This window comes from Ictalurus punctatus, chromosome 17 (genome assembly GCF_001660625.3).
Source record: "Ictalurus punctatus breed USDA103 chromosome 17, Coco_2.0, whole genome shotgun sequence".
NCBI lineage: Eukaryota > Metazoa > Chordata > Actinopteri > Siluriformes > Ictaluridae > Ictalurus > Ictalurus punctatus.
In genome coordinates this window covers 15,150,919-15,164,390 of record NC_030432.2, presented here as the reverse complement: position 1 = coordinate 15,164,390, position 13,472 = coordinate 15,150,919, and the positions used below count along the sequence as shown (strand labels likewise).

General features: G+C 37.8%; 1 protein-coding gene across 1 annotated transcript; it reads left to right on the top strand.

The window, feature by feature from the left end:
- The first annotated feature begins 2,193 nt into the window (after positions 1 to 2,193).
- On the top strand, positions 2,194 to 12,559 carry nek3 (NIMA related kinase 3). The gene is made up of 13 exons (XM_017491528.3): positions 2,194 to 2,632; positions 2,731 to 2,824; positions 6,817 to 6,914; positions 7,024 to 7,107; positions 7,677 to 7,744; positions 7,854 to 7,940; positions 8,035 to 8,089; positions 8,189 to 8,389; positions 8,880 to 9,006; positions 9,189 to 9,350; positions 9,724 to 9,855; positions 10,410 to 10,530; positions 10,655 to 12,559. Exons 1-13 carry the CDS (start codon positions 2,516 to 2,518, stop codon positions 10,719 to 10,721), a joined length of 1,413 nt encoding a protein of 470 aa, XP_017347017.1. The 5' UTR covers positions 2,194 to 2,515; the 3' UTR covers positions 10,722 to 12,559.
- Positions 12,560 to 13,472: the final 913 nt, after the last annotated feature.

Below are 13,472 nucleotides of genomic sequence, written 5' to 3'. Positions count from 1 at the left end.
CACATTATCAGATGCAAATTATGCAGCTGCATGTAACCTGAATGGATACACAAGCCAGATAAATAAAGTGAATCCCTGTACAAACACAGCTGGGTCTATACCACCATTTTGAGTGGAAGCAGGGTGTTTACTCTGGAGGAGTTAGCCTCTGTCTGAGTACAGTTCACATATATCATCAAATTCATGAAGAAAGGCACAAAGAGGGAGACCCCATGACTTTGAAACATATGTGTAATGATTTAGGCTGTAGAACTGATGTATAGAACATAGTTATATGCATCCACCAGCTAATGAGGTTACCTAACCAATTTGTTTCACACAAGTAGACTGAGGATTGAGAACAGTAAATACTGAAAACTAGCAAAGGCGTGTAAATTTTAGAACAGAATTTATATCATATTTATATTCTTCTCTCCTATGTTTTTTAAGAATAGAAATGTAATTTCTTCATGGACAATGCAGCCCAACACACTACTGATGGGTTCTTTTAATTTCAATGCCTTTTGCGCCATCTGGTGACTGTACACCAGTAAGAAAGGTCAGTGATTTGCTACACATTTTGGGGAAAAAATGGTTCTTAAAGGGTTCATGGATAATTAAAAGGTTCTTAACATGAAGTGTTAGTGTACACACAAAAACCAAATGGGTCATTTTAGTGAAAAACAACTTTTTCACACTTATTCAGCCTATGAATAGCTAGCTATCTTTGGGCTTAACTCAGGATTAATGAAATTAATGAGTGGCCATCACAGGGGTGCCAATAAGAATTTTGGGTCCCGTTACAGGAGGTTATTCCCACACCTCATCATCTGAACACAGCTTGTTCTCTTCCTTGTAATTCCTTCCCTTGAAAGGTGGTGGTACAGTGATTAAGGTTTTAGGCTACTCATATGAAGGTTGGGAGTTCAAACAACAAAAACAAGAGCTTTGTGAAGTTAAAAGTTAAATCCTGACCCTGTTCGCCTTATTCAATAAAATACAAAATTTACATTGACTTCCTTGTTAATAAAACGAAAACAACGTGAATAAATAGGCTAGGTGTTTATCTCCTAACTGTAGTGTGTGACTCATGTCACTGACATTCAAAATTCATACACATACTGGGAAAATAGGTCAAACTGTCTTCACAAATTCTCCTTCTATTATTAATTAGTCAAAATGAGACTCTCCTATTTAAAGTAAAATAAATCTTCCCGTGCCTAAAAATTGTGAAATATTACTAAACCTACAAATACTTCTAAATACCCCCAAATAAATATCCCACTGAATTCTATATGCCCAAAACACAAAAACATTTCACCTCTAATTGCCCCAAACCCTAGCAACAACCTGGAACACCATACACTACTATTTATTTTTTAAAACCTTTATTAAAGTTTCTTTTTTGCAACATGGTGAAGAGTCCGATAGGAAGCCTACATTAACTCAACCTTGTAAACTCTTTACAAACCTGGTGAGCAGAAAAGCATCACAAAACACACAACATGGAAATGGGCAACAACAGCAAAAGGCCACATTTGGTTCTACTCCTGTCAGTCAAGGACAGGTATCAGTTGGCACAGGCTCGCGCAAACTGGACAGCTGAAAATCGGAAAAACACGGTGTACGCATTTTTTCAGCAGTACCAGGTAACTCAGTTCTCTCTGTGGCATGTGAAAGAATTGAGTATGGACGAGGCTTGTTGAATGAAACTGTGAAGTAGATACGTTAGTTTCATAAAGGTCAGACATAAAGGCAATCTAGCTACTACATACTACCGCAAAACCACTTTTCTAGGAGATAAAAAGCCTAGTGTGTAACTGAGATGAGGAACCGAAAATAAAAAGACTAATTACTGTACTGTGCAATATAATTTGTATAATTACAAACTAATCTATAAGCATCTTGAAGCAAACGACCCTGAAGATCAGACAATACCAGCGCCAAAATGATAACCCACGTGGATCCAAGTAGAAACGTGGGATGACGTCATGATATCGCACATGCGCACTGAAATAGAAACAGATTACCTGAATTCTCCGGAACACTTGTTTATTTATCACCGAAACGTGGGGGAAAAATAGTTTGATTAATCTACTCGGCAACCGACTTTAACATTAATTAGGTTAACTGTAAGAAAGAACCCGAACTTTTTTTTCGTAGTTTACAGGTGAGCTGAGGACAGCAGAGGCCACGCCCATTACACCGTACGTCACAAAATAACGCGGAAGTAGTGTTACACGATAAAGCACCAGCTCCTTTCATTAGTTTTACTAGGTTACAGGTTAAATAGGCTTTCTTTATCGTGTCTCGTGTTATAATCTCCCAGACAGCCCACTAATCTAATGTCATTTTTTCGTTCTCGCTTCTCGTCGGTTGGGACAGATAATAAAGAATAACGCAAGCACTGATTTCTTATTGTTCTGGTCTTCGGTGCCTGCTTTATGCAAATAAATCTAATATAATGAGTCGGTTACCTTTGAATAGTTTTTATTTTTGGAAATTGTAAAAAGCCTTTCTTTCTTTCTTTATTGTAATGGATCAGTACACGGTTCTTAAAGTCATCGGTGAAGGATCTTTCGGGCGTGCGCTCTTGGTTCAACCCAAAAGGGACAAAGTAAAATGGGTTATGAAAGAAATACGACTGCCAAAGGTAACATTCGCTGCCATCTTGAAATAATAATAATGATCGATAGCCTGTTAAAGGTGATGGATATCTTGTTTATGTGTCGGTTCTCAATGCACACGCAGGCAGAGGGCGGAATAGACAGCGCGCGCAGAGAGGCGGTGCTCCTGTCCAGAATGAAGCATCCGAACATTGTGGCTTTCAGAGAGTCATTTGAAGGTCTGTATCTTGTGCATGGGCTTGTTTTAAACGTTTTAGCATGCTAGTCAAGCGAAAGCATCTTTCAGCCGCGTTTTTAACCTGTACTACTACTACTACTACAGATTTTCTTCCCTAACACCAAGTTATTCTCTGGAAGTTGGAGTTGAGTGTGTTCCTGTGGGTTTCTCTGTGGATAAACGTACTGCACTGACACAATTTAATGCAGAGGTCGGGAACCTTTTATGCTGGCAGACATGAAAGCAAAAAAAAAAAAAGGTTTTTTTTTCTTTAAAGAGCCAGAGAAAATACATTTTTAAAACTTTTTTTAATGTCTCATTATTCTAGTTATTATCTTTATTATTGTTGCATAATTATAACAAAAAATAGTGATAATGTAATAAAGGCTATTTCACATTCTGCGTGTTCTTGACCTAGTAGCCTGCACTTCACCTAATAGGCCTGTAGGTGGCACTTTGACTTCATTTAACCAGATATGATAATTTCATCAATGGTAAATCAATACAGGATGCAGTACATAAGTGCGAGTAACCTGAACACTACTTACCATTAATGCTACTTCCAAATATGCAAATTCATCTGTTTGTTTGGACTGGAAATAACTATACAAACGTCTTTTTTTCATTTAGCTATTTCACCTTTTGTTAAAAAACTGAAAACAGACCGATATTTTCAACTGATTTATGATCATGAAAGATTCATAACTAGCAGTTAGCACTACTTGTATTGTTCTCTGCTTGATGTATGTATTTCCTCATATGTAAGTCGCTTTTGGATAAAAGCATATGCTAAATGAATAAATGTAAATTTATTAATTATTCTGGGAAATTACCACTCCATTCCACATTGTCCAATGAAATTGGAGCTTGTTGTGCCACAGGTTGGTGTTTACATAGGGTAACCAGATGTCCCGATTTGTGTTGTAATGCACAGCATTTTAGTCCTTTGTCCCGCATCCCGCAACTTGAGATGATGTCCCACATTTTGATTGGAAATAGAGTTAACTCAAATTTGAACGTAGCATGCTCCAGTGCCAGTTTGTGAATGGAGGGCGGAGCCGGAGAAGGTGAGTGGTAAGGATTGGACCCCTATGGGGAATTATACTAATGATTGTTCTGGTGTTGCAGTGAGCCAAGGCAAGAATAAAAACAGGAGAGACGGACGTCTCAAAAGACAGAAAGAGCCAACCAGCTTTCTCATTCCCTACCCGAATCTGGGAAAGTATTAAGGCCTGTTCACACTGTTCCGTTTTTCACGACAATTTTTTTGTGTGTGTGTTCACACCCAGGCGTTAAACACGGGTGACAGGCTGAATGAAAGTGTAAATTCACTCCCGGACAGTAGATGGCGCTTATTGAAAAGCAGAAATACCTCGGTACACAAAGTGGCGCTGCACAGCTTTCTGTTTCTGACACCTGCTCATCACTGAGAACAAGAAGAGAGCCAGTATTTACCTTTAAGTCGTTCAAATACTTTTTGCGAAATTGCTAAAGCACATATGCACTTTTGTGAAATGTTAGGTATTTGGTGATTTGACCACTGCAACAAATACTTCTTTAAAGATAAATCCTTAAAGTTCTCATTTTAAAGAGTATTTTAAATAAGTAATTATTTGAATTAGATCAAAGTCACAACAATAGCATTCACACACTTATGGGAAGACCCATATTATATAAATTTTTTTAATCAAGTTTTTTTTGGGGACGGGGTGGGTATAAGGCAACTATTATTGTACCCAAAAATGTTAATGTTCCTGCAAATTGATGGTGTTGAATATGAATAATCATTTTTTGTGGTCAATATGATAATACACAACGCAATAATGGGGCACTTAGCTATGTGAATAAGAGGTCAAGAATACTTATGAATATAATATAAATAAATATAATATGCCAGGTGCGAAATACAATTACTATCAATCAGCGGATTATCATTTGCAGGGAAGAGGAAAAGAAACAATGCTGTTTAGTGTAGAAAACAACACTGAAAGAATTAAATGGATCATTTAGAATATATGCTTGCATTTCAGTGTTGTCAAAAAATAGCCACAACTTAATAAATACACTTATACACTATTTAGAGTGTAATTTTGAATCTAGTGCTTTCAGAGGACACCTTGTGTTTGCGTGTAGGCAGAAGGATTTATTAGCAGTGAGCATTTTATTTCAAGTCACTTATGCTCTCTCACTAAAATGGTGGATGCTTGCATCTTCGTCTTCATTTTCAGCTTCTTCTTCATCGGTAAGACAGTTTTGTACTTGAGCGCCATCAAGTCGTACTTTTATGTAACTTCAGCGGCTCCGGTCACGTGAACGAAAGCGTGAATCTCATTGGTCGGACAGTTTTTATCGTGGTGAGTAAAACAAAAAAAAAAAACAACAGCTCCTCGATGTTAAAAAATGTGACGCTTTGATGCGTTTTACTCCTGAGTGTGAACACTCTCACTGACAGCCACTGGGCATTAAACGGACAGTTTTTCACGTGAATATTGTCCAGGTGTGAACAGGGCTTTACTCTAAAGTTTTATTAATTTTTTTCCTCATGCTTCTACGGTAATATTTCAGTATGTTATAAACTGAAAGGGACGGAAAACATCAGTTACATCGCTATCGAACCGATAGATCCCAGGGGGCAGGGCCAAACATGACATTCATCCAATGGCTGTGAAGAAAGTATTGAAGCCTTTCATCAAAGTAGTATGGTGTCTCTGCAGAACAAAAAAAAAGGTGTTTTCCAATTATTGGGCGTCAAACCGGGATAGCTGTTTTCAACTACCTGATTTGATAAAAATTACCCTAACTGTAATAAACGTAATTGATTGGATGGTTGAACAACGCCTATCCGGTCTGAAGACTGAACACTGATTGGGAAACGCCCATTTATGTTCTGCAGAGACCTATACTTGCATCAAAGAACTGTCAGATTTCACTCCGACTGGACACACATGAGGTCAAGCCATAGAAATCCTAGTTTTTTCCCACTAAATTGTTTTATACAGTAATATTTCTCTTTGTTGCATCGTTTGATACAAGGCTAAGTGCAAATGTTGTTTTTTTTGCTTTGTTTAGTTTTTTTCATTTAGATAGGCATCAAAATGGTAGGCCTTTGGGTGTGGAAATTATAACTTACTACTTGTCCCATTTGGTCTGTTTGTATACAACAAGCATCGATTATGAATTATGTAATATTTTAAAATATGTAGCATTTAAACTGAATTGACACACTAGCTTTTCTTATCCGTGATCGTTTTTATTTATTTGTTCTCCTGCCATTGCTATAGGCAATCACTGAAAGATCCATATGGCTCGCAAGCCTTTGGTTCCCAAACCCTGTTTTAGTGTCCTATCTGTGCACTTGGCTTTAACTGGATGTTAGTTTGTTTACAGACAGCTCTCTGAATCCACACACATGGCATTTGACAGATTTCTGGTCCCTGTACAAATGCATTTTCTTTGGGGCCACTTTTGCTTCCCTTGAAAATTGAAAATGCATAGGCTAAATGATTACTATGCCAAGAGAGGATATATGTGCTTTTGTTTGAGAACCAAGTAAAAAGCACTTTAAAAAAAGCAGAAATTAAAAGAATGGGTGTAGTTTCAAGAAACATGGACACTTCAGGTGATATTTAAATGTTCCTAACCCTATAACAATCATATCTCAACAATACTTTTTTTTTTTTTGCAATGGATCTGACTAGTGTATTTATCTCATGCTTGTGTTGATAGGTTTTCCTGTTTTCTGGAAATTATAGATAGGCAAGGTATGCATAACTTTGATGATGGAAGAACAAGCCTTGTTCTATTAATGTATTTCAAACACAAAATGCCTCATATACTGTAGGGGGCAGCATAAAATTACAAACAGCTTCATTAAGTGAATTTCATATTCTTTTGAGTCTATTGCCTCTGTGGACTGACATCTGGAGATCTAGACCCATACATGATGACTTATTTCACTTTCATACTCTCTGTCTGGTCTCACTCACACTGCAGACGATGGCCATCTGTACATTGTTATGGAGTTCTGTAGCGAAGGTGATCTTCTTCAAAGAATGAAGCAGCAAAACGGCTCTCTGTTCCGTGACGATGTGGTAAAATCATTATTTCAATATACATAACAATGCATTGAAAAATATTTTGTAGATATTTTTTGATCTTTTCAGGACAGATTTGGTGTGTAGTCATGATCTGTCTTTGTAGATACTCAGGTGGTTTTCACAGATGTGTCTGGGCACAAAGCACATTCACGAAAAACGAGTGCTTCACCGAGATTTAAAATCAAAGGTAAAAAAAACAGCAGCTATGTATTCTGTTAGGGTTTCTGTGTTGCATATATTCATGCTTTATGAAGTAAACGTTTTCCCCCACTTAACTTGCTTACACATTCATATTACATGTAAAGGTACTGAGGGGGAAAAACTGCTACTCAAATGAATATATGTAAATATAATGTCTAAGTCAATATCACTGACCACAAATACTCTTTAATCACATCAGATCTTGTTTATTCATTAATTCATTAGTGTTCAGTTTTTTTCAAACTGAAACACTGCACCAATTGTAAATATTGTTGCATCTTAAACACTCTGAAAGTGTTATATTGTGATATGATCCAACTATGAACTGGATTAAAACGTAGTCTAAATGGACTTTACCATCTTGTTGAATCAGATTCTGGGAAGAGGGAAGTGTGTCGCTGTGATTGACAGAAGTTGTATAATAAACAACAAAAAATGATAGTTGTAAGAAATAGACACCATACATGTTATAGTGCAGACTAAACTCCGATATTCGCTCATATTATTGTTCATTGTCCAAGTTCTCTTGCAACATTTAAAAAAACATTTTCTTAGAACATATTCCTGACGGACCACGGCACGATCAAACTGGGAGATTTTGGCTCGGCATGTGCTCTTAACAGGTAATCTGTTGAAAAGCTTGTTTTTTGTTTTGTCTAGTAAGTCAAAGAGGGTGAAAGTGACATCTGACAGATCTTAATAATGACACAGTTATGTTGTGATATTTACCAGTGCTAAAGGTTATGCCCAGACCTATGTTGGAACTCCATACTATGTGTCTCCAGAGATCTGGGACAACCAACCATACAATAACAAGAGGTACAGAACATACAGTTTAGTCTGTCACACCTCATATATCTGTGTAACAAATTGGACAAAGTACTTCATACCATACTGTGTATGTGTTTTACAGTGATATCTGGTCTTTAGGCTGTGTGCTCTATGAACTCTGCACTTTACGTCATCCGGTGTGTACATTTACCTTTTCGGTCTTATGAGCCAATGAATGATTATGGAATATAATCTCTGACCTCGTTGATGTTTACTCTCTGTTGCTCTGGTTTCAGTTTGAAGCCCGTAGCTGGAAGAGTCTGATTTTGAAAGTGTGTCGTGGGACATACACGCCTTTGCCCAGTCACCTTCCCTATGAGCTTCACTACTTGATTAAACACATGTTTAAGACCAACCCGAGAGACAGGCCTTCCATACACACCATCCTCAGCTCCCACCGTGTGTCCAGACTGCTCCACAAACACATATCTGAAGAGGTACTACACTTTGATTTCGGTTTTCGCCGAACTGAACTATGTTTCACTTTTGCATGTATCTCAACCAAAAGTTAAAATAGCATTTTAATGTCTAGTTACATCCAGAAGGGAATTTAAATCGCATTTAAAGATTTCATTCAGACTCCACGCAAAGACACCAACACAGTTAAAAACACCTGCTATATATTGATAAATACATCATTTAAAAAAGTGTATAAATAAAAAAAAAAAGAAGTTGCTCTCTCTGTGCTAACTGCTACCTATTTATTTTCACTGATTAATTGCCATATTGGACATTTTTGATAACATACACCGTCAGGTAGTGCCCAGGTACGAACAACATGAATGTACCACGAAACATTCCAATAAACAGTCCAATTTAGTTCCAATTAGGTGTCTTAGTGATGTTCCTACATTTATGTTCATATAACCAAAAGGTACAAGGGACAAGGACATACACATTAATGGTAGCATTCATATTATTTGTAAGGAACTGCCCAAGAAAGAAAGCAAGGAACTACCAGAGAAACGAGTAAACCAGTGGAAAAAAGAAGAAGGAGAGAAAGTGGCAATGTTTCTGGGCCAGAAGAGCTTATTAAACACATCTACAGTTAAAGGTACTTACTGTACCAGAGGGACTGATACAATACTGTGACTTTTTTTTCTTTTTACTTTTATCATTTGACTCTGATTGGCTGCAATATTGCAGCTGTGTATTGTAGAGTATGTTTATGGGTGAAGTAATAGCACTGTCCTGGAGAGGGTCAGTGACAAACTGTGTGATTTATTTCCTGCTCAGACACTAGTTTCAGAAATCCGTCTGAGAATCAGGGGGGCAACGTAGCTACCCGAAAGAGGTGGCCAAAAGAACCCTCCAATACAGTGCTGCAGGTCCTTAGGAATGCTGACATCATTTCCTCTGGTGACACGGCAACCACACAGGGGTCTGACTCCACAAAAGGTGCAGCAAGCTCTATTTTTTATTTTTTTATTTATTTTTGCATTTCCCACCTTTAAACCTCTGTCTACCATTTATACTACTAACTTGTCCCTGTCCACCATGCATTTAACCTTTTAGTTAGTATAATTGAAGCATGCTTACTTTATAAGTGTTTTTTTGTTCTTTGAGGTGTTTCTCTACTTCATCTAAGACTTTAAACTACACCAGTGTATTAGTAAACCTCTGACTCTAGTGTACTCTTACTAGTATAATGAGCTGCTATTTGTCCAGGTGTATGGAACTTTGTAATTTCAGTACATGAAGCAAAACTATAATAATGTGCTAGTAAAACATTGTGGAGGAAGTTTACATTCTACCCACTGATCTAATATAGGGGAAGGATTTATAGAAATGCAGAAACGGGAGAGAAGGCAATGGGACAAGGATCCACCTGAAAGACTTTTGAGCCTCCTGGAGAAAGCTCCTCTCAGCACAGCCTTCAATACCTACACCATCCACGTAAATAGTAAGTGCGTGTGAGTTGTGATACTTGTGAATCTCAGGTACAGCAATGACTAGTGGTGGTATCTTGTAATTGCATACCAGAGCCACAACTCAAAGACATGAGTGATTGTGAAATTGTAAAATGGGGAGAAGTTCTGGGCAGCTTCTGCTTTGCACAACCTTTAAAGACCGTTGAGGAAGAGCTAGAGAGGTTGTGGGTGCGGAAAATGAATCACTAGCGGAGAGCAGGAATCTCTGGGTAGTTAAGTAGGAAGAAGGTGGAGCTTTAGGTGTGGCCTTTCTCTTAAACTTCAGTTATTTCATAATTCAGTTTATCAACTTGTTGGGAAGTGACTGTGTTCTGAAACTCAGGCCAAGACCCAGATTAATGCACAGAGGCACGTACATAGTTATCTGGTATCGAGAGGTTTTGAAACCAAGGACTGTCGTGTGTGTCTATGTGTGTCTGTGTGCGTGTCTGGTCTGTGTGCGTGTCTGGTCTGTGTGCGTGTCTTGTCTGTGTGCGTGTCTTGTCTGTGTGCGTGTCTTGTCTGGGTGCGTGTCTGTGTTTTGCAGGTGCTGAAGCTCTGTTTTGTCCATTGGCTGTAGAGCAGAATGATGATGATGTTCCAGACGGAGTGGAGGAAGTTCACATTGACCAGAACAGACTGGAACCCCGTTCAGATGATGAAGACACGTGAGCCAATTTAAAAAAAAAAGAAAAAAAAAAAAGACTACTCTCTTCCCTTTTTCATTTCCCTAATTCCCCCTCCTTTTTTGTTTCCCGTTTTAACAACTTCACTCGTCTTTTCTATTCGCAGGGATTTCGAGGAGGATTGTCATTTTGACTGGCAAGACGAGCTGGAGAAAATGTTAAAAGAACACTAGAAATGTTTGAAATTCTCCAAGGTGTATATGTGTATTTGAATATAGACGGTACCATAATTTAAAACATTTTTTAAATTCGTATAAATGTGATTACTAATTAAGGAATCCTTTGTCACCCAATAGTTTTTCATACTTCGTTTACACCCTTCAGGTGCAATCAGTTACTTAAACTTCCTGTTTCTATAATCCCTTCTGTATGCGAGTGGAGTGTAGACTGTATTGCAGGGGCGGTAAGGTGTATATCGTTTGAACAATCTCAAAGTTTAAAACTGACCTAAATTCCATGGAAAGAATCTTTGACATTTCAAATAACATATAAGCAGGTGTTCAGCACTGCCCTTCTGCACTGTAATTTCTCAGCTTTGGAGGAAAAGGAAAACCTGCATCATGCAGATGTACAAACAAGTAAAAAAAATAAATAAGAGGGTCCATCTAGCCATCAAAATGTTACTGATTACAAACAGAATAGAGTGCCCTAATTTCACACCAGATCAAAACCTACCGTTCTAAAGGTAACTTTGAAGCATTGTGTTAATGGGAATGTCTTACTGATTTTCACTTAATGATTAAAAGCAGATTCTATTTATAGATTAGTGGCCATATTTTGTATTCTATTTTGTATGATATTTTGTAATCAATTGACTGGAGTGATGAAAATGTGATCTGGTGAGAAATTTTATTTACACCAGATTTTACATTGCTCCATCTTTAAACGCACATTCAAGGTCATTGAATGAAAAAGCATGTGCGTTACATTTACGTTGAAATGTACAACATTTAGCAGATGTCACTTATCTAGAGCTCCATCAAGACCATATCTTCAAGCTACTACAAAAGGTCAAGAATACCACCAGGCTAAAACCCTGTTAGTGTAGCAAGAATGCATGTAAGAGATTTACATTTATAGCATTTTGCAGACACCCTTATCCAGAGCGACTTACATTTATCTCATTTACACAACTGAGCAATTGAGGGTTAAGGGCCTTGCCCAAGGGCTCAACAGTGGTAGCTTGGCAGTGCTTGGGCTTGAACTCCTGACCTTCTGATCAGTAACGCAGAGCCTTTAACCACTGAGCCACTACTGGCCAGTTTAGTTTTGCATCTTCACACCATTCCCTTATATAAAATCTTTTTAATGTCTTGCTTTAATAGCCTGCTTCATACCATGCAAAAGCATTTCAGTGGACCTCAGCCAGCCACTCTTGGTTTATTCCAGTATTTTGGATTATTGAAATGCCGTATGGCACAGTCACTTTTCATTTTAGATCACAGACAGATATCCTGAACTTTAATTTCCGGATACAATCTGGAATCTATTAGTCTTACCATCAGGCCCATTTCTGATCTTTTGGGGTCCCAAAGCAACATCCTAAAGGAATATTTAGAATTTTAAGCTCCAAATATAGTGAAAATACATTGTGGGGGTCTCAAAGGTTCTTGACAGCTAATATCTTAGAACAGGGTGAGATGTCTCCCTACCTATTTCTAAAGGCAAACATTAAATTGGATTGCTCAGAATCAGTTTCTGTTTGGAATATAACTGAGTCTAACTAAAAAAATAATAGTGTCGTGTATAAATTTTTTTTTTTTTTTTAAAAAGCAACACTGTAAAATGTCAGAGCCTCAATACAACCCATATACAGGCAAAAGTAGCTAGGATGCCCAGTTTTATTAAGCTAGCTTCTCTTTGTTGAACAATCCAAATTTCTATTCAATTAAGAAGAGAGTTAATATAAAGCCTGGGTTATAGAGTGTGCAAAGTAAGACTAACCTTTAATTATGCTTTACCCATCCTAGCTGATCTGTTTGTTCAGTGAAGTTAACTAACTCAATAAAGTGTCATAATTTCAAGCATCCTTGAAAGTACTTACTGTTGGCTTTTACATTTCATGATCTCCAAATGTCTTGTTTCAGCTTGCCTAACCAGAGACATTTCCAGGGGAGGAGAAAGTTTGCTGGTTGAAATATGAATGTGATTAAGCATAACACTTAATTACTTATAGACAAGCAGAGACATGGTCAATCCTGTGTCGACTCTGGGTGAATACAAAAAACTCAAACTCTAGTAAACAATCTTAAACAAGCTTGGGTGGGGCTTGGGACTAGTCAGTTGGCACGAGTTATGGATTGGGTTTTTGCTTTTGACATACAGCGTTATCATCTATCTGCAGAACATTGTGCCAGTCATGCTGTGGAACATTCTGCTGGTTTCAAGCACGCTTGAGACAGGCAATTTGTAAAGAACACATTTTTCCTCTTTGATAACCTCATACAAGCACCTCTGTATCCCTTATCATTGAGCGCAGATGTTATCAACTACAAAACACATCAGCTGCTCTTTAGCTGCCAGTTTTTTTTTTGGCATACTTATCTTTAAAGTATCTTGATGCTGATGGTGAGTATGGACTGATGCAGAACCAAAACTTTTTCCAGTCTTCGAAACACTAAAATATCTTTGGACTCAGCCATGTTGTGAAACTGACACATGAAAGGATTGGAACAGCTGACTCCGATTACCCACTTTTTAAAAGCTTATATAGGTTCACATGTTTTTTCCATGTATTACCTTGGTTGTTTAAAGCAGGGGTTCTGAACTTCAGTCTAGAGGACCCACAGCCCTGCAGAGTTTTATATTTTCCTTTTTTCAAACACACATGGACCAACTCATCAGCTCATTATTAAATCCATCATAAGCTGGATCAGACATGTTGAGAGCAGGGCAGGGTTACAGCTTCTCAGGGCTGGAGTTTA